We start from the raw sequence: 24,300 nt of genomic DNA, 5'->3' as shown, positions 1-24,300 counted from the left end.
ACAAGACTGCACATTACGCATTTTCATAGAAAATGCCATAAAAATTAAGTTACATATGAAATTTGCATGTTAAACTAGAATAAACAGTCTGAACACGTCTGAAGTATCAGAATCCCAAATCTGTGTGTAATGTTGTGTAATACGAGAGTAAAAGTGACGATTTCGTTCCCGAGGACCAGAGACCTGGTCTACTCTGATTACCAGACTGAGAATGAGTTTATCTTCCGGATGGTGAATTTTGACACGAAACTGAGCTTTGGTTTCTTTTACGCCTAAAGCTTGAATTATATTTTAGAAAAGCAGCAACCCATACAGCCAACCTTATAGTTAACGCTTCAGAAAAGAGAAAAAGAAATCTGTTTTATAGCCTATCTGGGTTTTGTTTCATTTTTTGTTTGTTTGTTTGCTCTCCTTCCACGTTTCAATAATTTTCATCCAGCTAAATGTCGTATTAATACTCTCCTGGTCCTGGTTTGCCTTTGGGGACTTTATTTCCGGACTGTAGCACTGAGATTCACCCTTCCTCCTCCTCCTCCTCCTCCTCCTGCCCTTTCAGGAACACGCCCCGGTGCTCCCCACTCCTTCCTCCACACAACTACATCGAGGTCCGTCGCATCCGCGCATTTCCACGAGCTCCGTCGCTCTGTGTCCTTCTCTCCTCTCCAGAGATGATGCGGCCGGAGGACGCCTGACAGTTCCTCCTCCTTTTCCTGCACACCTCTCTGTCATAACGCGCACGGAGCCGATCACATGCACCTCCTGCGTGCAGATGCGTGTAGGCTCCGCGACCTGCTCCTCTCCGCTCCTCTCTGCTCCTCTTCAGCCGATCCGTCTCACTGGAAGGCGTTCCGCTGCTGCCTCAGCCGGGGACATGTCACAGAGGTAAACAGCAACTTAAAGTCAACGACTTCTCTCCCTGAAAGTGTCGTCTCATCAGTTTAAAGTTAGATTACGGTGCTTTGAGATGAGGTGTTGGAACACAGGATGGTGCAGATCTTGAATTGTAGTTGGATTTCCGACTGACCTTGTACCTTCGCAGCTTCAGTTAGAATTATGTTAAAGATGCCCTACCTTGCCAGATGGCACTGCTAGTGTTAAAGGTCTAAAATATTCTGCATGATTGGTCTTTTCATTTATAGGTCTGTTGGTTTGTAAAGCTTGCTGGAAGTATGTGACGATGACCAGATGGAGATGGAGATGTGTCACAGCCAGTCCTGTAAATATCTGTGGTATGTTGGGGGTCATCACATGTCTGGTAGTTCATTTGCTTGGATCCGCTACTCACTCCCTCTCTCTCTCTCTCTCTCTCCATGAAAGTCTTCAATAATGGCAGCTTTAATGTTCTTTCTACCTCCATTCTGCTACTTTCCAATTCAAGTGTCACAGAAGCTGGATTATTACAGTATCACTTTTTTTTGCCTTTTGTTTACACAAAGTGAACCATAAATTGCATTTGATCCCATTATGCTGGAATGCACACCGGAGGGCACTGTTGAATTATGTCAAGAGGTGTTGCGGTTGTGGTCCAAAAGTCTTGCAAATCATCACGCGTAGAGAAATCAGGCAGATTTATTCTCACCAAACATTGTGTTTTTTCCATCAGAGAAAACTCTTTCGGTCTCCAACACCCTCCTTAATGTCAATGGTTTTTTAATTAAAAATAAAACAAGATGGTTTGCTGACTTAACTGCTTGTTAAAGATTCAAAGTTGTGTGTGTGTGTGTGTGTGTGTGTGTGTGTGTGTGGGGGGGGGGGGGGGGAAATTGGTTAAACTTGCTGACTAGTGATGGCAGCTTTAGGTCACAGTGGACTCCAGATCTCATCAAGGAAAAGCATGATAGAAAAAACTGCTATCAAAGGTTATGATGGCTTTCACTCAGTATAGCAGCCAGGACAGCACATTTGTCCTATTTGTCTTAGTGTCCCACAGACGGGACAGCGGTGGATCCTGAGGGGGAGTGTGAAAAAGTTGACCTTCAAGGATTAACAGCACAGATAAAAACCTGTTAAAATACTGAAAAAAGAGGAACTTTGAGGTTAACAGGCCATTTTGCATGTCTGAATTTCAATCATGTTCACCTTCCCAGCACTAATTGAAGACATACCATATTCAGACAGAGACCTTCCTACTGGACCAATATGACCTTGATTACCAGGACCCATTAACTTAAGGAGGCTGCTGGCATTCAGTTGAGACTCTGTGGCGCGCTGTGTCATCACATTCCTGCGTCACATGCTCAACCTGCTAATTCATAATGACACACGCGTGGAACAAGACCACGGGTTGATTGGACTTGGTGAGCAGCTGTGGAGGCAGACGCTTGTCAAGCCTCCACATTCATGTCAACTTCTGTCAGGATGGTGATATATGACCAAGGTGACCGTAATCATCATTCACAGAGTGCTCGTCTCCTTCATTTTCCCTGGCATTCCTTCCTCCTCCTCCTCCTCCTCGTGGGCCTGATCAACTATGTTATATTATCAAGCAGTAATGATTTGTGGAGGTCTGTGTTGCTGTAGCATCTGAAGGGCATGCTGCCTAGTCTTCCAAAAAATAGCATAACCCACATCCATTTGCCATATGGGTTCAATTCCCCACATGTGCTTGATGCAATTTCTTTGTCCTCCCACTACAGAAGCTGGGATTCGTTTGTTTAAGTTATTTTTATCTCTTCTACAACTGTTCTCACCAAGACCTTTTCATTAGATATTTATCCTGAGCGAAAACAAAGGTAACAATAACGACTAACACAATGATGATTTTGGAACTTGTTTTTCAGCCCTAATAATTTAGTTAGTATCATATTATGTGGTTCTTTTGGTCATTCAGTTGCTTTACACCGCATACACACTGATAATAAAAGAAACTGGAATCCTTCAGAACCCAAATATTACTGCCATTGCTGCACATTTAATTGCCAACTAGTTATCAGTATATTGATCTATGTTCATTTATATATTTAAAAACATTATTCCTTCTTTCATAATTCTATCACAAAATAAAATTAATGATTACAATAATAGAAATCAGGAGCTCATTAATACTCTGAACTATGCCCCGGCCCAAAGATCAACACCCATGGTCAAGTTTTAATTTACTTATGCTTAAATGTCAAAAATCAAATAAGCATTTAAGTGGAAATTGACACAGAATCCTCAACACTCATGTGTAAAAGGTTTGAACACAGATATTTTTAAGCAAAGGGAAGGTGAGGAGTTGCCATGAAACCTACAAAGCACTGCCAAGGTACCTTTGAGCAATGTATCAAACCAAAAACGCTCACAAAATGCCCTGCAATGAGCTGGAGACTCATTCAAGGGTGGACCTGCCTTCGCCCATATGCCGCTGAAATAGCGTCCATTTTCAGAAAATAATGTGAATGTGATCTGAACCTGTAGCATCTGTTGTTTTGTGTTCAGTGAGTTATGACTCTGCTGTGTGGAGCACTTAACACTTCATCTTGCTTTTCTAGTATGTTTTATGCACTATAGATCGCTACTGTCCAGGATTAATTGATGAGTAATGCTATCAAATGTGGCTGCAGTCATATCCTGTTCCCTTCATTTCTTGCAGAGACAAACCTCTAATTAGGTTTCAAGTAAAAGAAGCGAAATGGAGACAAAAGTCAATTAAAAACTAAGAAATGTTGAGAGTTTTACTGCTTTATTGGTTTCTATTGCCTGAGGAAATATATATATTTTTTTAATCTGATGCTCAGATAAATTACTCCTGGATGAGCAACAGGGATAATTGTGTACTGACATTAACAGCAGGGTTTCATTTAGTTTTGCTATGCCAGGAATGTGCAGAGGTCAGGTAAATGTGATGAAAAAATACTGCCAGAGCATTGCATGGTAAAGATTACTTACATTTGTAATCTGTTTTAAACTTGACAGAAATGTAAAAGTAAGAGATAGATTATTTTTTCTACATTGAGACATCAAAGGAAGGTTAATAATGACTATGTACTGTATGTCTCTCTCTCACTCGTTCTCTCTCTCTCTCTCTCACACACACACACACACACACACACACACACACACACACACACACACACACACACCACACACACACACACACACACACACACACACACACAGTGGCTGTATGTCTTGGCTGTATGCCCCTCAGTTTGCATTCAGGTCAACTGTTGTCACGTCTAATATAAAATCTTGTTCCTAATTCAGGTTTTCTTCAGTAAGCTGTTGTCATATTTTTGTATATTCTCATCATTGGGACATCTTGAAACATAAACCAAACCAGCTTGTTGCGGTTGGATGGCAATGACACAGTCATGGTTCGTTTTCAGGTATGTTAATTGGCTAAATTACAGGAGACAGGAGGAAAACTGTTAAACAAATATTTTAAAATGTGTGGAAGTCCAGTCATGTTGCTGTCAAAAATGTTGTTATTTGCTGTTGTGCTTCACTATACTGGCTTGAATATTGATTTTTTTTTAAAAAAAATCTCTCTATTTACAAATCAATGAAGATGTTCTTAATCCAGCAACTTTACCTTGTCACCATGCAGCTGCCACTGTGTGGAAATCTCTCAGGCTCCACCTATAAAGAGAGGTAGTTTGCCATGGCTACTGTGACTGACTTAATCATTTTTGAAAAGATATTTCTTTGATTTACGTGGTTGGGTGGCAGGATGCCCCAATACATCATTTTATTGACCTTGGAGGAGCGCTTATGTGTCCCTATTGCAGCATTAGCAGTTTTAAGATGCAATTCTAAGGAGTATTCCAGTGCAAATATTCGCTTGTGTGACTTCGTCTGATGTAGGAGGAGTTCATTGAGGCCACGGCACAATACTTTAGGTTGGCCCCAAAGATATTCCTGAAAACAATCTAGAGTAAGAAAAGGAGTACTCCATCTCCTGTTCTTGGCGGAGAAAGGGTGGAGGACCTCTTGACTTGGGGTGTTTGAGGATTGGTGTCGCTGACAAGCCTCTGCATCATTACATGGACACGCGGGACTATGACCGAAGCGGCAGACTGGAGTGAGGGTTCCTCATTTTAAAAAAATGGGACCAGATGGTGCATTCCAATTAGAGAGAATCACATTCCTCAACCTCCCTGTAATGGCGCATAGTCGGGTATTGAGTGAGTAGTAGCCTTGAGCAAAGCTTATGATCATGTCCGTCGATGTATTGTAGATGATGCAGAGAGAGAGATGGGTAGATGGCACTTCAGTCTCTGCACTGTGCCGGCCATAAATTAGACCCCTGTAGTGACAGCTGGTCTCTGCCAAGGAGGCCCTGTGTCATTGGTTGTGCTTATACAGTTTAAGGACAAAATTTCTGGTGGGAAAAGGTTGGGTTACCTTAGATTCTGGGCCTGCCTTTTGCATATGGCCTGATACTGGTCCTGGCTTTGGCCTCAATTGGTGAACTTCAGCTTTCACCAGAGCAATTTTCAGCTAAGTAAGAAACAGCTGGGATGAAGACTGGCACCTCTAAAGCTAAGTCACATAAGAGTTTAAGTTAAGGCAGCAGGTTCTAATGTGTTGCTCTGTTTTTCCATCAGGATGTGACAGGCCTGTGTTTGAAGAGCCAGGAAAAGGGAAGTCACACTTGAACAGCCTCATCGGGTCTGCTGACATTCTCAGAGAGGTGTTATTACATCTGTGCCCATTTATCTGACTTCAAGATGATTTCAACTATCTCAAGTCACCATCTTATCAGCAGTGCTATTATTGTAAATGGGAAAAGACCCCCCACCACATCTTATGAGTCAGACTTTACCAGCTCGCACTTCATGCCCCCCCCCCCCCCCCCCAATCATTTCCTGCAGGCTCTCAGTCATCTTTACATATGTCATTAGATTGTGTGTATATATGCTCAGATTGTGTCCATGGACACCTGGAAACCAGCGTGCCAGCACTTCCCCCTACAAACCTGCATTCTGTTGATGAATGTGGGATGAACATATTTAATCCAATTAAGACATGACAAGGACAAAGTTCAAAATTCAGTTTATTCGGTTTATTGAGCAACAAACCCACACAGGGGGTCACATGGTACATCAATCAATCAATCTTTATATATTTATTTATATAGCATCTGTTACAATCAAAACTCTCTGTAGGCGTTTTACAGAATCCCAGGGTTTGACCTCCAACAAGCAACAGTGCCAAGGAAAAACCCCCCTTTAATAGTAAGAAACCTTGAGCAGGACCAGGCTCATGTAGGGGGACCCTCCTGCTGATGGCCAGCTGGGTAGAGAGAGAGAGAGAGAGGAGAGGAGAGGAGAGGAGAGGAGAGGAGAGGAGAGAGGAGAGGAGAGGAGAGGAGAGGAGGAGAGGAGAGGAGAGGGGAGGAGAGGAGAGGAGAGGAGAGGAGAGGAGAGGAGAGGAGAGGAGAGGAGGAGAGGAGAGGAGAGGAGAGGAGAAGCAGCCATGACCCAGCAGGGTTTTCAGCAGCCTGGTGATCAGGTGATCATGTTTCTGGACCCCGTCAGCCTCGGCCTCTAGCAGCATAACTAAGATGTTAACCTAATGATTAGACGACCCCCTAAGTTTGATATTTATGTATAGGATAATAACTGGAACTACAGAATTAATGATAATAAGCTTTTTCAAAGAGGTAGGTTTTAAGTCTGATCTTCAAAGTAGAGATGGAGTCAGCCTCCCATAACTGGACAGGGAGCTGGTTCCACAGCATGTTATCAGGCTTTAGTTTTATTAATCAGTTCATTGTTTTGTTTTATGTTAAGGGTTTATTTCAACTCCCCTGTAAGTCGTTACGATCACGCACACCGTATTAATTCTACAGCTGCATTATTGTCCCTGTGTTAGTGTCCATGAACTGAACTGTCAACAATTTACTGTTTAAATTACATCCCCTCTGATATAATAGGTGGCAAATGGCAACCTTTCAGGCTGTGCGTAGGGGAGCATTTGTTGTTTTCCTGTGACATCACACAGCACAAAAATAGCCAAAAGTGAGTAAGTTAGTAGCCTAGAGGTGAACTGACACAAACATTGCACATGCTTTTTGCTCTACTTTGTGTGATTGGTTTCACCAGTTTTAGCTTATATGTAATCCTTCTGAGCTATTGTGGCATCCTGGTTCTGCACCAATTATCTTTCAACCTGGTGAAAGGGAGGGTCAAAAGGACACTGTTATAGTTATTATTCACCCTCTTCTTTTTTTAAACCTTCCTCTTTTTCTCTCTGTGCCTGAGTTCTTTTCCCTTTGCTCCTTTTGTTAATCCTTTTGTTAATCATTTGGACTTTTCCCTCCCATAAAGTTATGCACTCTCCTTGCTTTGTTACTGCCTTTACAATTCAGGCGAATAACACGGTATTAAATAGAGAAATGAATAAACTCAGAAGGTTGGTGACCCCTGCCATAGACAGACTGTTGTGTTATCATGTGATCCTTCCCTCTGTTACACATTCTAGCTTTAATACCAATGCAGGTTTTCCACATGTTGAACTCCATGTGAAAAAAAGCTGTGATCACATTAGTGTGAGTGACAATACTTACCAGTTAGGTTTAGGCGTCCCCTGGACGCCTCCCTGGTGAGGTGTTCAGGGCATGTCCCTTCAGTAGGAGACCCCCGGGAAGACCCAGGACACGTTGGAGAGACTATGTCTCTCGACTGGTCTGGGAACGCCTGGGGATACCTCCGGATGAGCTGGAAGAAGTAGCTGGGGAGAGGGAAGTCTGGGCTTCTCTTCTTAGGCTGCTGCCCCCGCGACCCGACCCCGGATAAGCGGTAGAGGATGGATGGATGGTTTATGAAAGCATGACAGTCTTTGGCCTGACAGTCTGAGTAATGATCTCTGTATCTCAGCTTTTGGTCCACACCACTGCCTCCCCGACATCAGCTAGCAGCTGGTACTTACTGTAGATGGTTAGGCTGGTGATCCTGCTGGGGACACAATATCACAGAGTGACTGGCTACACAGTCTGAGGAAGTTATCAGCACAGACAGATGAATAACGTAGAATAAACTCTGCATTATCACATGCCACCATCCCCTCTGAGTGCAAATATGCATGTCAGGCTAAGCCTGATGGACTGCGAGGGCTAATATGACGGTCACGGGGAATGAAAAATTGCATTTCCAATTGAAGCTGCAGCAGCTGCTATTGTGCCCTTAATAGACTGATGTAAATACAGTTTACAATGCACGAATGAGTAATCTTTTTATTGTAAAAATACTGTAGAAAGCAAAAACATTTTTGCTTTCTGCATGGGTAAAATAGAGGCCAGAGCAACTAGCAGAGATTGAATGGTTCGGATATGCAGAAAACTCTATTAATTATTAAGGATGCTGAATTTAACTACAATTAATTAGCACAAATGTGAATAAATAAGATATTTGTATTGTGGGATCTGCTAATCCTCTGGAACCTCTGAACAACATACTTAGAATAATGGCTATTCTTAGGAATCGTCTCTGTTTGTTGATCTCTGCCAGCTGATGGGTTACTTAATGTGGATGTTGATGGTGCTATCCTGTGAATGTCCGCATTTCTGGATCTACAGTTTTACAGGCTGACACCTGGTGAAACTGTGAAACAAACAGCAGTAACCAGGACAATTAGGACAGCCAGCATCTACGCCTCGAGTGCAAACTTTCATGTTCTAGTCCACAATAGGCTGTCCTTTTTACCACCAGTCTGCACCCTGAACTGGCCAGCCCCATCAAACTTGTAATGACTCTTCATCTTATCCAGTTATCATCTTCAACTTATCCTGTTATTTTTTACTAGTTACTAGTGTGTGGCACATTTTTCATGATCACATTAAGGCTGATTCATTTGATACACCATTTGTTGGCATGTGTGGAGCTCAGGGAGATGTGTTTCAGTGGATTGCTTATCTCTGCAGTTCAACAACGCCCATGGCCCAGCTGGCCATAGGGCGGTTAGTGTAGCAAAACTGGGTTGGCAAAAGGTCTTTTCATAAAATTATAGCAAAATGTCATATATTATGTCAGTGGCTTTTTGAATTAGACATTCTTTTTCTTTGTGACATTCAGTTATTGCTAATCTTTATTATGTACCTCAACACACTCTACTAACTGACTAGTCTTTGGGTGCTGTGATTAATATTATTAGATGGTTTTTATACTGCAAATGAAGTATCTGTGGTTCCACTTGCATCCGTCCTACGAGCCGATATAAGGCCTCTCTAAACCAAGTCCCGACTGAAATTCAACCTTGGGCTTTGGCTGACATGCATTTAGGCTGAAAATTGGCTAGCTAAGACATGTCCAACTCATCATTTACAGTCTAATTGAAATTTAGTGATAGATTTAATAAATTCTTTTGTCTTTTTCTTGTACATAGCGGTGCTCTCATTAAGAGTTAGCTTTCGTCATCTAGTTTTTATTTTTAAATGAAAATAACAGTTTGAAATAACACTGCAGAGACTAGAAAAAAGGGACACACCCTTTAAATAAAACTGCATCCAAGCATGTGAAATCATTATTTTATCTGAATCTCATTGTGTTTCTGCCTGAGGAGTTGTGTTCACTCTTTCTATTGCTGGGTTTCCTCTAAGTACAAATGTTAATAAATTAGCCAGGAGATGTAACACTTATCAGCAGAGCAATCTGTGGCATGTACAGCACTCTTTATTTATTAATTAATACAGGAAACCCTGAGCTTTTGCATGAATTAAGGACATCTGTGTTCTGAACACATACACAAAGTGCAAGAGGAAAAGATGACATGCACTCCTTTCATTCTTTTGAGTCAAAATACTGGATTTCTCTCAGTGCATCACTGCTTTATGTGATTAAAATTGAGCTCTGTCTCAATGGCCCAAAATTATCACTATCCAAAGTCGGCAGCTCCTCAGTCTCCCTCTCCCCTCTGATCAAGAGTCCGGGTGTCATCCTCAATAGCACACTGTCACTGTTCTTTTCCTCCTCACTGTCCCACCATATCTACCTGACCTCCTGTAGACCACACCTTCTGCCTGCTCCCTCAGATTTTCCTCCTCCATCCACCTCATTGGGCCCTCTGCCTGTCTTAACACCATGAGTGGCAGAGCCTTCAACTGCCATGCCCCTAAACTCTGGAACTCACAACCATCTGACATCCACAATATTGACTTTCTTTCCATCTTGTTAAGATTACCTACTGTCAAAATGACACTGTCCTCAATTTCCTTTATTCTCTTTTACTGATGGATGGATGGATGGATGGATGGATGGATGGATGGATGGATGGATGGATGGATGGATGGATGGATGGATGGATGGATGGATGGATGGATGGATGGAAGACCGTGGAGAAGATTACCCTCCGTCACACCTGATTAACACCTGGGAGCTGCAGCTTGCATATGGACCTGGCACTGGTGTGGAAGACCTGGAGAGCACAGGTAGCACCGGGCTAGTCACGTTTTTTGACTAGTCCAGTGTTTTCAACAAGAGATGTGTCTCTGAAGGGGACAACGTGGAGTACCCGGAGATCATCTCAAACATCAAACTGAACCACCTGCACAACAATGCCAGCAAGACAAAGGAAGTGATGGTTGATTCCAGATGGACGCTCCACAGACTGTACCAGTGAACATCCAGTTTTTGAACGTATAGCAGCTGGAGCAATACTAATACCTGGATGTTCACCTTGACAAAAAATGGGACTGCACGCACAACATAGATGTCCTGTACAAGGAGGGTCCAAGTCCTGTCTACCTGCTGAGGAGAGTGACGTTCGTCGATGCACAGTGGTCTGCTAGGGGAGCTCAGAGAGGGTCCAGATGAGACTCAACAGACCAATCAGGCTTTGTCTTGGATTGTACTTTGGACTCCACAGAGGAGATGGGAGATAAGGTTGATGTAGCCAAAATGATATCACTCATGGACAACCCCTCTCACCCCCTACATGAGACTGTGAGCCATAGGAGCTCCTTTAGTAACAGGCTGATGCGCCATTGGTGTAAAACATGACGACACTGAGGCTCATTCCTTCCAATGAATGCTAGATTCTGTAAGACCTTGAAACGGTTTTAGCACAATACCCCCTGCTGATTTGCACTACTTGATCACTTCTACCTCCACCATCTTATGCCTTATTGCCCACACATCAGGCCAATTATCCTGTTATATTATATTTATATTCTGTTGTCATCGGATGGATGGATTTAATTTCTGAAATGTTTTTCTGTGTTCCAGATTCTGTATCTATAGATGAAGAAGTTGGAATTACAACTCACCTCTGGCAGTCATGAGGTATAGAGGGTATGTATTGATTGTTTTCAAAAATATATAAAAATATGATTTTTTTTTTCCCACACTGTGGCAGAGAAGGGTGCAGAGTGACAGGTGTGCAACAAGAACAATGTTCTGCCTGAGTGTGCTGTTGCACCTGCAGCAGAAGTATATTTTGGATATTGCACATGGAACGCACATTTATTGATTGTGAAAAGTCATGTGAGATCTTTCAGAGATGTAAATATTCCAATATTTGACATTTTAAAGAAGTCAGAGTGAACACAACTATTTCACATTTTCTAATTATGGACTAAATTAGACAAAAGCAAATGAAGTAAATTAAATATGTAGTAATGAAAATGCATTTTTCGTAAAGAGTGTCAAACCATTGTTTTGGAAAAACAAGAGGCTCCAACATACATATCCTGTGTGTCTAAAGGATCCTCTCCCGTTTTCTCCGTGCACAATTCAACTGACCTTCAGTAGCATTTACAACATTGAAAACTGATGCCCTTCTCAGCAGATAGAGATTCTACATCCTTTAGGAGATATGAGTGTGTTTGTCACTGCCTGGTAACATTGTAGCCTGATGTGTGCGTTAGCTAACAATAAAAACATTAACAGTATTCTGGACTAATCAATATACTTTTAGCTGAATTAACAGAAATCTTTTGGGGTTGAGAGAAATCGGTCAGTGATCTACTATCCTCCCGTTAAATGCTCATTATATATGTACTCTTTGTGTTCTCCGCCCTCACTGAGCAGCATCTTGAGATGAATCCTGCCTCGTATCTCTTCTTATGTCAGCCAGTTGCTGTTTTAAAGCTTTACACTGAAATGATGTGACAATTTCATTCTGAAATATGGCCGAGATTTAAAAAAATGCACCAACGAAAACAATGAAGATATGTGAGCAATAATGATAATGCTATGAGGGAGAAGTAGCCCTAATCTTAATGTGTAATGCTGAATTTGCGTGGTTAAATATTCACCATGAGTTTCCTGCCATAGTCCCTTTAACTCATGGGCCAGTTAATCTACTCCACGTTTTCATCATCGTTTTGTAAAAAGTTGATGACATAAAAAACCTGATGAAATTTAAAAAACAGACTCAGTCTAGTTCATATTTTGTGAGGTTGCAAAATGTGTGGACCACACATACAATACTGATGATTTACAAAGAGGGTTGAGAATTCAACATTTACAAAAGAGTTTAAAGCTGAAGAATGAAAACTTAAAGTGAAATATCCTTCACAACAGGTTTGAAAACCATATGAAAGACAACTTTTATTATGGTCTGACTTCACTCATACAATAGTTAAGTATATGGTAAACAGCAGACTCAGGTTTTCTCAGGAAGTTTATTGGTCATTTGCTCCTTTAAGCCACATTTTACTTCACAAACCATTGAAATCATTGTGCGACTTTATTTATTGGCAGTCGCTTAGACAACTGAATTAAATATGTGTATTTTTACCTGTGTTGGTTCAGAGTGGTAATGTATAAGGAGCCTGTGAGCATGGAGAAAGACAGTGACTGATCCTGAACAAAGTCACACACCTAAGGCTTAATGTGTTAATTCTAATGTAACTGTAAAAATGTAAATTCTGGGGAAAGTCTTAACCGCTTCTTCAATTATGGTTTAAGTAAGAAGATTTAAGTACGTAATAATATAAAATATACATTCATACACACACAGACACACACACACACGGGCGCAACTACACGTTAATCCCCTAAAATATGAGCCCCAGCCTTGAAAGCAGCTTTTTCTCTGTTTAAATTATTTCCTGTCAGCACAGATTTAGGCTTCTGCATTAAGGGGCTGAAATTTAAATGTTCAGATCTGCCACAGAAATGAGCCTCTGCTGCTTCAACTGTCATCCGTCATAAAGCTCAAAAGCACAAAGCTCAGACAATTAATTCAGTCATACTGCAGCAGCTCTGAAAAGTGACAGGACTTCAACATTTGCAAGTGCAAATGTACTAAATATTAGTTGCAGTGAATCACTGAAAAGATCTCTATTTCACCATTTGAGCGCTAAGAGTTTTATTATGAGCACAAATATAAGAATTGATTGTTTTGAAACTAAAACCTGGAACCTGGAACCTGGACTCACAAAGCACACTCCATCTGCCCTGCAAAGACTGCAGAGAATTCCTCCAGGTGCTTGAGCCCAGTGCAGCTCCCAGCTTAGCAATGGGTTAATGCAGTTCCCTTTCTCTGCAATGGTCTAATGAAGCGAGAGACAGCCTGGAATCAATAACTGCTACATGAACAATGGAGAACCAGCATCATTAAAAGTATTTCACCGCATTGAAATGCCAGCTGGTGAAAGATTGAGTCACTCTGTTGTTCTCTGCGTGTAGCTTAATTAGGTCCATGTATTCCTCAGTGTATACCTTTTATTTGGGTGTATTTGATTTATTTCAGTTACTCAATGCTTAAAGCAATACTAAGAATGTTTAAGGGGAAACCTGTCCCTTGACTGAGTATGAGCTTCACTAAGATTTTATTGTATTATTTAAGTTCTAAATGTCGTAGTAGCAAAAAAACCAACCAAAATCCAATTTGTCGCAATAAAAGTAAATTTGAATGAATTCTAAAAATAAATAAAGCTTTCTTTAGCAATTTTCAGTTGTTATTTACTGTACATTGTGTAGAAATACATATAATTTTTTTTTTTTTCTCGGCAATATAACATAGAAGTTGAGTCTCGGGGCATTAAATGTTGTGTTGCTTTTATATTTATGGATTTAATTAAACTATTTATTTATAGTGGTCTATAGAAGTAAGCTGTGGAGGTGCCTTCCTCTGTATAAATTGTGAAATGTGATGCAATATCAGTGCTGTTGCCTGAAGCTCTGTAGTTTTTTATTGTTGCGTGTGGCAGTCAGGCAACATGGAAGAGCTGCTGTTATTGGGCTGTAATTGAAGGTGATATTAAAAGATGGGAGTGGTGCATTCATCGCCACACCACTGTGGGCTCTTGCCAGTGAAAGTGGACCTATCTTCCTGCGTGGGCGTGACAAACTGCTGCACAACAGAACTCATCAAATACACAAAGCTCTGCTCTTGACTTCAGTGGCTTGATGTAATTGTATTAGCTCCACTTAGGGTGCTTACAGGACGATGATATGAAGGAGGAAGTTCAGGGGGAAAGTATCCACCGCTCTGTATACTACAGGAGGCATCAGCAAGACATTAGAACGTTGTTTTTACTTGTGAATTTAACCTTCATGTTTAGGGATTCAGTAACGTGTGACAACTGACGTGCACTAAAATACAGTTAGGACACTCCTTCAGTTCACTGCTGTCTGAATGTTGACACACAACCGCTAGAGATGACACTGATGATGTGTAGGTGGTACTGTGGTAGAGGCTGGCCTGTCCAAGTTAACCAAAGGATGTTGTGCTCCAACAAAAGGGGGAAGCTACACTCCTCAAGCTCCTCGGAAAGGTCTACGAACAGACTGGGCCAGCCATGTGTGTATACAGTACATACAAATGTGTCACCAAGCTCAAGCACTGCTGAAAAGAGGAAAACCTGCAATGGCACCACAGTGCCAACCCACAGAAATTCAAATGCATTTTGTGCCCAGAGAGCATAATCCATACAAAGAAAGTTAACAAGCTCGAACCGGGATTGAAGCCCCAGCAAAGCCCCACTGAAGCTTCATTTTGTGTAACAATTTGGGTAAAAACAAGAACCCTTTTTCAGACGGTGATGTATTTGTGGAAGCAACGGCCTTTACATCAGAGTAATTGCTCAGACATCTTAGGCACTGATGGAAAAGTAAGCGTGGGGGAGTCAAACATCCAGTTATCGTCCAGTCTACCTTTCAAACTCTCTCTTGTGGGTTTGGCTCAGCTATGATGATACGAAGGAGCTCAGGTTAGATCTGGCACGCCTCTGACAGGAGCCAGGTCAGTTGGATTGTTCATCTGGTTCAGAGAGCTTCACCTGGAGAGGCAAATTCAGCGAGTGGAGCTTAAAATCCAGCAACAATGTAGTTACAGCTACAACAATAACCTTAAAGTTAAATCTTACCCAAAAAAAAAATAGCACATAGGTTTAAATGGTCAGTCGCATCACTAATATGTGAGTTAGTATGTCAGAAATTAAAACTGAAAATGCAAAATACGTTTATCATCAGATCCGCTGTGGCTCAAAGCTATAAGGAACGCAGTGCTTGTAAAGTAACTTCTTAGCTTCTTTTGTAAATTTGTCTACTTCTTCCAGTTTTGGGTGATTAAAAAGAGCCAGTGTGAAGCACCTCTTTATCATGCCACATCAACATGTGCAATCAATTATTTATATTTCATGTACTTACTGTCGTCTCTATAGCAGGCTTTTCTGATTTGATGTCCCCATACACACACCTTTATTCCTGTCATGTGAAATTGTAGATTTCTCCTTGTTAATGGAGTCTTATGAATAATTGATTATAATAAGTGCTGCTGCAGGCTCTTTGTTTTATTGCATCCACCCTCACAGCTCAGTGGTATTCCAGAAATGGCTTATGTGTCCGATAGAGACAGAGCCCATTAATAACCTGGCTGAGCTTAGTTACCGCCACGAGTCTGGATGTCTCTCCTTGTGAAATGGCTTCTTTCATCTGCCTGTCTGGTATTTGCTTGTCTTCTCTTCTCAGCATTAAAAAGTTACTATTTGTCCAGAACATGAAATGTTGAATCTATTTGATGTTTCTCCTTAACCATGAAAATTAATAATCTTCAATCAAGATTGGCAGTTATTTGTTTCTTATTTCATCTTAGCCCATAAAAAATATTTTTGACAGTGCCTGAAAGCAGAAATGAACACTGGTGGAGACATGAAGGTTTTTCTACAGGTGGGAATGAAAAATGAATGAATTAAAGTATTTTCTTTGAGCATAAGGAAACCCTTTTTTGTCTCTTCTGTTCTGAGTAGTAGATAAAGGCACTATCACAAGCCGTTTCATCTTATTTGTGTCTAGACCATTGACAGGGTGGGGGAAAATGTATTATCAAAATGTCAATATGTTCCATGCAATGATCTCCAGACACGAATAAAAACATTAGCTTAAGAAGATAGCGATTGGCTATTTGGCTACGGTTGTGTTAAAAATCTGAGTCAAAGCTGCTACTGAATGTGGAATTTCACACAATTTTAGCTCAAAAGGAAAATAATTGTTCAACTTAATAACAAATAAAGTGTGTCATATGTTCCTGTCCTCTGTGTGTCCTCCCCTGCTCTATTACTCCTCCTCCTCCTCCTTTACCCTGCCTGCCCTCATCCCTCCTTTAGTTTTCTTCCCTTTAAAAGGGAGTTTCCTCTCACATTTGCCTGTTTGGGGGTCACCCTCTTGGTTTCTAACTCACCTTTCTCATTCTATATAATTTTTTAGACATAAACGAGACAGAGAGCATAACGTGCTCCCTTTTAGCCACAGTAAAGATGTTCTGTTGATTTGTGACATGACAGGAATGAGTACTTTGGTGGCTTATTTTATTCTGTTACTCAGAGCATAGTGGAAATAATGCTGGAGCCAAATGATGTGTTGCCATTGTGAAATGCAGGCACTCAGGCTCCCACTTACAATAAGCAGCTATATTGGCACCCTGCAGACTCTCGTGCTGTTCTGGAGTGAGCTTACAGAACTGGTGATAGTGACTAAGGATTGCTTCCACGGATGATATTTGATGTATCACCCTGACCCTGACAGTGATTTCACTGATACATTGTGAAGAATCTGCTGTGGGGAATACAAAATTGTGCTCATACCAGACAGCCACCAATGCAGCAGAAACCAGAGGGCTGAATATTGAAGATTGGCTATTCTTCATCGCACTTTAACAGGATTTTCTGTTCTGTTCATGCTTGGACTCAAAAAAATTGTTGATTCTTGTTATTTTAGCCTTTGACCTAAAGACCACCAGCTTTAATTTGATTGAACACATATATAGAAACATGAATAGAGGAAGCACAAGAACAAGCGAACTTGAATGCTAGATTTTGATGTTTTTGTCACCCTTGCTAACTGAAACTTTGAACAACATGACTGTAGTGAGGGAACCTCTTCATGTGAATCACATGGAGACTTAAGACACCAATGCTGTCTTTAACTAGTTCCATCTTTCTTTCATTAACATATTTTTCAAGTATCTCCATTCATTGTTTTGTCTGCTATTTTCAACAGGCATTCTTGAATATCACATACTATTCTATACAGTATATTACTAGGTCATTGATCCTCCTATGTGATACATTTGTACATGCCACTCCTTTTTAATTATACTAATTTGTTCAGCATCGCTGGCTTCTTGATTTATTATAGATCTGAAAGGCATTGATTCAGGTGTGATCCATGTCTGAAATGGTTAATCAACAGGAGTGAGGTGTGTCTTCCGATGCCGCTTGGTAATGGAGCCTGATGGAGAAATGATTGCATGCAAGGATAAGCCTCTGCTGAGGGAGGGGAATGAAATCTTAAACAGCCACAGAAGCATTTCCATATGCAAAGCAGAGCGGAGATCTGTCACAGGGAATCACAAGGTGCTTGACAGCTGAAAATAGTTAAAAGGTTTGAGCGTATGTGCTGCATGGCTAATCACCTCCATGTACGTGTTGGCTTGTGCTCCAGGGCAGCACTGGTTTATTCTTTTTCTTCAACGGAGTCTTTGGATTTTTCTCCCTACATGCTATCAACCCCCTGCTAACTTGCTCGCCAAAGCCGTGTCACTGACAGGAGAGCATGGGGGAGGCTCCCATCTCTTTTTTATCCAACATTGTTTTTAAAGAACGTCTGCATGGAGGATACAGGGGTTTGACTGGAAGTGTGTGTGTGTGTGTGTGTGTGTTTAATTAATAAAATCTAGATGTCTTTATCTGTGGTTGGATTGTTGGGAACACAAATAGTTAACCAGAGTTATTCAAAAGAGAACATGGACTAAAATAAAATGTGCATCTGCCAAATCAGACAATTCAGGTTAATCTCTAAGACAAAAAATCCCCAATGATTTCCTGCAATTGTGACCGCATTTATCAACCTTCATTTCCCCCCCATGTATCTCTAGTGTACTAGCTATGTTTGAGTCCAGTGTGTGATTGCTAAGTCTTAATGAACTCAAGTTTTTTCTATATTTTTAATCAGAATTTTCACTGCAAGAACTGTGGCCAGAATGATGAATAACTAAAGAAAATAGATTTTGATATTTTTCCAGAGATGTATAAGCAAATTGAAGCATAAATTAAAGCAAAAATGGACTCACTCACTCATGAATGCCACACTCTAATGAGCAAAAATTAGGATTCATTCTTAGTCTCTGCTGTGTTACTGGGTGAGGTCGGGGGTGGGGGTGGGGGTATTTGTTGCCCATGGGCCTCAGGAACATCTGTGACTTACTGAAGGATGTTAACAGAGAGCTTCATTCTGAGAAAAAAATGAAAAAAACACAAGAATGCGCTTGAGAGAAGATTAGATCCTCAAGCATGTGTGTGTGTGTGTGTGTGTGTGTGTTCAGCAGTTGTTGGATTCTCACAGCTGCTTATGAGGCGTCTCAGCCAGCAGGTGTTTGCAGATGATGTGATACAAGATCATCCCGGAGGTGCAGAGAGCAGCACCACCCTCCACCACCTCTGTCTCTGCTGTTACCTTTCTGAATAGAAACACATGGCATCCGCGAACAAAGCCCAGCAGTGCACTTAAATCAAAGCTAAAACAGATCCACCTAATATTGTTATCTGTTGCAGAGCTGTTCCTGGGGTGGAGGCAAAGTCCTGGTGTCTGACTGGAAGTGGTGGCGTAAAAGATGACACTTGCTAAAAGTCATGATTAGTTGTGTGTTCAAGTTTAATCTTATTCCCTTTTTAAAAAATCTTGAATAATTACATTCATGTACCCTGATTTTAATGCATTGTCTTTTAAGTAAGATTATAAATTATCACAGTTTTCTAAATGTTTTTCGCATTTTACAAAAACAAACTAAATTATTCACTGACTGGCCCAAAAACAAAGCCAACGCTATAAAAAGGTCACAAACTCTTCCTTTAGCATTCATTACTGGGTGCACTCACTGTTTTAATAAGCTTGTGCAATTTCATAAGATTTCTTGCCATCTAGTGTTCACCACGATGTTGTACTGATGATGGGAGAGTCGGACCACTGAGCAAAAGCTTCTCCAGTTCATCCCAAAGCTTCTCAATAGGGTTTAAGGTCTGGACTCCGTAGTGGATATTTCCATGTGTGAATATAAGCTATCATGATTCCTGAAACCTGCTTTGTGCTCATAGACTCTTATCATTGCCATCTTAGAATACATCTGTGCCATAAGGGATGAAACCATCCATTGATAGCATAACTTGCTCCTTTGATATATTCAACTTTGGGCACAGACAGTAATGTTGCTGAACCCGGACCTGAGCAATTGCAGCAGTCCCAGATAAAAGCACTGGTAAATCTGGACTCATCAGACCACGTGACCTTCTTCTATTGCTCCAGAGTCCAATCTTTATGCTCTCCAGCAAACTAAAGTCCCCCCCCCCCCCCCCCCCCAATTAGCCTCACTGATTAGTGGTTTTCTCAAGGCTACACAGCTGTTCAATCCCAAATCCTTGAGTTCCCAAATCCTTGAGTGTGTGTGTGTGTGTGTGTGTGTGTGCATGTGTGTGTGTGTGTGTGTGGTGTGTGTGTGTGTGTGTGTGTGTGTGTGACATAGCTCTGCGTTCTATTGTTGTTTTTCTATGATTTCATTTCCCCAAATATGTATGTGATTACTGCTCACGATTATTCAGGATCGTTCCAGTTTTTAATAATGTGTTGGACAGTTCTTAAGCCAATTTTTGTAGTTTTCACAATCTTCTTTGACATTTTCCCTGCTTGATGCAGATTTGAGCCTTCTCACAAAGACTTTTATGGTTTTATGGGTTTCTTTTATGGTTGTTTAAGAAGTGAGAAGCTACTCACTGCATCAGTTGGCATTAAATAACTTGTGAAAGATAATCACCCATATATTCATTTTCCAAAAGTAAGCTCTTACTTATTGCTTTATATAATCCAGGGGTGACATTTTTGGCCAGACAGTGTATATCTAACAGAAAGTCAAGATTCACACAGTGTATATGATAATTGGTTGATAGAACATTCATGTGCAGATGTAAAACATAATAGTTATATTTTTTGTGTATTTTCAATAACAATGTAATGGGAGTACATATGACGCTTGGGCTAATGAGCTGCAGTCTGGATTCAAACTAATGGAACGACTCCACACTGTCCTCTAGTGGGACAATCAAGGATTTCAGTACCTCAGAATACAGAGAAAACATGAAAATAAAGGGTTTTCATTCAGAGGGTGGTGACCATATTTTTCAGTAAATGCAACTGATCGAATATAACTGAAATAACTGAACTGAAATGTAATGTCAGGATTGCCTTAATAAAGACATAAACAGCTGGATTGTTTTGCTTCCAGCTCATTCAGTTACCAGTAAAGATCTAATTACTGCTACTGCTAACAATAATATCTATGATGGTCCTTCATTGAGTCCCACCTTCTTCAATAGCCTTGTGGTGGAACTTGCTACAAAGCCTCTACAGCCCATCTTCACTGGTCACACCTTTATGTCAGTTCCAAGGTGAAGGCATGTCCGCACAGTGAACCCGGTCTGACCGCAGGATGCTCGCTATAATTCCAGGTGGGTTAGGGTTAGGGCTCGGCCTTAGGGCTTCTTGCAGTTTCCAATCCTGGGCTGCATGAGAGGACATGAATCAGGAGGTTGTGGCTTGGTCTAGCTTTCCCATATGAAGGGCGCTAACCATGGAAAGTTAGTCCAGGCTTTTGGTGGTTACCCTCGGGATCTCAAGTACTGCAGCACTTGATTGTGGCACAGTGTGAAACTCACAACCAACCAGGATGTGTTGGAATTTGCTGGTGCAGCACACTGGATGTGAATTGTGTGTGTGTGTGTGTGTGTGTGTGTGTGTGTGTAGAGGTGAGGGTGCAGCAGAGTAAAGGGTGATAAATAATGGAAGTGTAATATCATAAAATGCACATCTGAATTCAAGGTGGCGAGGTCAGCATAGGGCAGAGTTTGAGGCTGGACAGCAGAATCATTTCCCTGTGTCCACGCACAGATCAATATTAATAATAATAATAATAATAATAATATAATAATAATAATAATAATAATAATAATAATAATAATAATAATAATAACAATAATAATAATAATAATAATAATAAAGCAGACAGTGGTGAATAATTCATCTGTGCTGCGGCCTTGCTCTCTTCTCTGGTGTCTGTCTTGTCAAACTGTGGAATTTATTTCTAGTGAAGGGTTCTTATTCACATTATTGCCCTTGATTATAAATAAATGAAATTGTTCTGTCATAAAACATGGAAAGTCAACATAAAACTCTGTCCAGATGAACCAATCTGCTCAGTTTGATGTTCTGTTAAACATCAGCTCATCTATCGACTTGTGTTATCATGTTAAGTAGTGAGAATTGTTAGTTAAGGCCTTGCCCATGTTAACAACCTGCTAATTAGTTGTAATGCTGATAATTGCTGTTGACAGAGAAACAGTCAAGCTTTTTGTGCTTATTACAGCCTCCAGTTGGTTCCTCCAATAAGCTTCAATTCACTCTTTGTTCACTCTTTGAAACAAAATACAGTGAATAAAACAACACTGAAATAACAGATAATCAAGAATGTATTTAAGATTTCAGTCGCTCTAACCATATTTTATAACTCAGCACGCAGGATCAATTCATAATGTATCCCTGCTTGATTATGATAAACCAAGATCACAAGAGAATGACCCTGAGATCACGATTTCAGGGTCATTCTCATGGGAAAGGGCTGGATGGCTTGGAAGCAGCAGCTTTGAGTGTGTGTGTGTGTGTGTGGTGTGTGTGTGTGGTGTGTGTGTGTGTGTGTGTGGTGTGTGTGTGTGTGTGTGTGTGTGGTAGAGGATGGAGCTCCAGCAGGTTCCCTGTGTGTGTGAGGGCTGAGGAATGAGCCACAGCTCATGATTAAGTGTGATGAAATGACAAAGCCGCATGTCTTTCCCTGCTGATGGTGGCTTCATGTGCTCTGCTGTGTCCAGGCTGAGGAAGCAGTCCTGAAGATTGATGGAGGGCCATGCTATTCAAACAGCAGCCATTACTGACACAGAAGCTCTTCGTCCTGGGCAGCCTTGCAATCGGAAGTGTCCTCTATCTTGTGGCCAGGGTTGGGACTCTGGATAGGTGAGATATCACTGTCATAAAGTGTAATTTAATAATTATCCAGTTTCTTCTTCTTCTTTCTTTTTTAAACAAAAGCAAACCCCACAAACAATCGCATCAAACATATTGTAGGTAGTTCCCATCTGGTACAGTCTTCCCATAATTGATTTAGATGGTTTCCATTACAATCAGTTGTGTTTTTTCCCCGTTTTTTCCTCGTTCAGACTACAACCCATTTGCCCGATTGAGAGACGTCTGCCACCACCTGAGCATGAACAGATCCCTCTGCGTACCCTGCAGTTTAAGCGCGGGCTGCTCCATGAACTCCGGAAAGGCAACGCCACCAAAGAGCAAATCCGCCTGCACAACCTGCTCCAGCAGTTACCTCAAGCCATCATCATTGGAGTGCGCAAAGGGGGCACGCGGGCCCTACTGGAGATGCTCAACCTGCACCCGGCGGTGGTCAAAGCCTCACAGGAGATCCACTTCTTTGACAATGATCAAAACTATGCGCGGGGCATTGAGTGGTACAGGGAGAAAATGCCCTTCTCCTTCCCACATCAGATTACTATTGAGAAAAGTCCAGCTTACTTCATCACAGAAGAGGTGCCTGAACGCATCTTCAAGATGAACTCCTCTATCAAACTGCTGGTCATTGTGCGTGAGCCCACTATCAGAGCGGTATCTGACTACACACAGGTGCTCGAGGGCAAAGAGCGCAAAAACAAGACCTACCACAAGTTTGAGAAGCTGGCTGTTGACTCCGGCACCTGTGAGGTGAACACAAAGTACAAAGCAGTGCGGACCAGTATCTACACCAAGCACCTGGAGCGCTGGTTGAAGTACTTCCCCGTGGATCAGTTCCACATCGTAGACGGAGACCGCCTCATCGCAGACCCACTGCCAGAGCTGCAGCTGGTGGAGCGCTTCCTCAACCTCCCATCCAGAATCAGCCAGTATAACTTATACTTCAATGCCACCAGGGGCTTTTACTGTCTGCGATTCAATATTGTTTTTAACAAGTGCCTGGCAGGAAGCAAGGGGCGAACCCATCCGGAGGTGGATCCATCGGTGGTAACAAAGCTGCAAAAGTTCTTTCATCCGTTCAATCAGAAGTTTTTCCAGATCACTGGTCGAGCTTTTAATTGGCCATGAAGTCCTTCAGAAAACTTCTCTGAATTTATTTATTTAACTATTTATTTTTTACCAAGATACACGATCTCAAAAGATCAGAAAAGCACTTTGATTGACTTCGAAATAAAATAAAAATGTGACCAAATGGAAAGTTCACTGGGTGTTTTACATTTGTAAAAAAAAAGAAGAAAAAAAAGAAAAGAATAAATAGCCATTTTGATGGTTTGGGTGGCAGAATTGAACATAATTTCAGCTGTTGCTCAGCAAAACAATCCTGATCTGCAATTACCTGAAGAGATTATTTATTTTATTGTGCTTTATGTTGCCACACACAGTCAGCAAAGTTGACAGGATGAACCTGAAAAAAAGCCCTTTGTTGGTAACAGAATAATATTTGATGAGGGATGGATCCAAACTGCCTATGTGTTGGAAGCGTTGGGGTGTCAGTTTGGTTTGAATGCATAATATATCACCTCTTTCCTCTTAAACCTGGGCTCTACCTGGGGACCAGAACAGGCCCATCCAACTGACCCATGTGTATGTTGTCTCCTGTGTCAGATTCCTCAAATCAATTGCACAAAAGCCACCGTGCAAAACAAATGCCCTGCGATGATCCTAAGATGAGTTGCCAAATCTGTCTATGTGAAATATTCACGATGTACCATTTGTGTGATATGAAATCAGTGACATTAAAAGTGTAAACCCTATTTGACTACGTTTGCGTTCATTGTTATCATAGGATTTAACCAAGTGTTTAAAACGAATT

At 41.3% G+C, this 24,300-nt stretch overlaps 1 protein-coding gene across 4 annotated transcripts; it reads left to right on the top strand.

Annotated features, from left to right (window-relative positions):
* Positions 1–563: 563 nt before the first annotated feature.
* Positions 564–24,241, top strand: LOC130515899 (heparan sulfate glucosamine 3-O-sulfotransferase 5). Of its 4 annotated transcripts, none has more exons than XM_057016489.1 (5): positions 565–882; positions 5,532–5,617; positions 11,148–11,213; positions 22,280–22,421; positions 22,625–24,241. In XM_057016489.1, the coding sequence occupies exons 4-5, from the start codon at positions 22,315–22,317 to the stop codon at positions 23,553–23,555; spliced, it is 1,038 nt and encodes a 345-aa protein (XP_056872469.1). In that variant the 5' UTR covers positions 565–882; positions 5,532–5,617; positions 11,148–11,213; positions 22,280–22,314; the 3' UTR covers positions 23,556–24,241. The 4 variants fall into 4 exon arrangements, with proteins under 4 accessions (XP_056872470.1, XP_056872469.1, XP_056872468.1 ...); XM_057016488.1 differs by lacking the exon at positions 5,532–5,617 and adding an exon at positions 1,140–1,229; XM_057016487.1 differs by lacking the exon at positions 5,532–5,617.
* The last annotated feature ends 59 nt before the right edge of the window (positions 24,242–24,300 follow it).

This window comes from Takifugu flavidus, chromosome 19, assembly GCF_003711565.1.
Source record: "Takifugu flavidus isolate HTHZ2018 chromosome 19, ASM371156v2, whole genome shotgun sequence".
Lineage (NCBI taxonomy): Eukaryota > Metazoa > Chordata > Actinopteri > Tetraodontiformes > Tetraodontidae > Takifugu > Takifugu flavidus.
This window is presented reverse-complemented; position numbering and strand designations above follow the sequence as displayed.

Coding starts and splice junctions, on each gene's coding strand:
- LOC130515899 (XM_057016490.1), top strand. CDS start 22,315: ATGCTATTCAAACAGCAGCCATTACTGACACAGAAGCTCTTCGTCCTG. Junction 22,422..22,624: donor AGGGTTGGGACTCTGGATAG/GTGAGATATCAC, acceptor TTCCTCGTTCAG/ACTACAACCCATTTGCCCGA.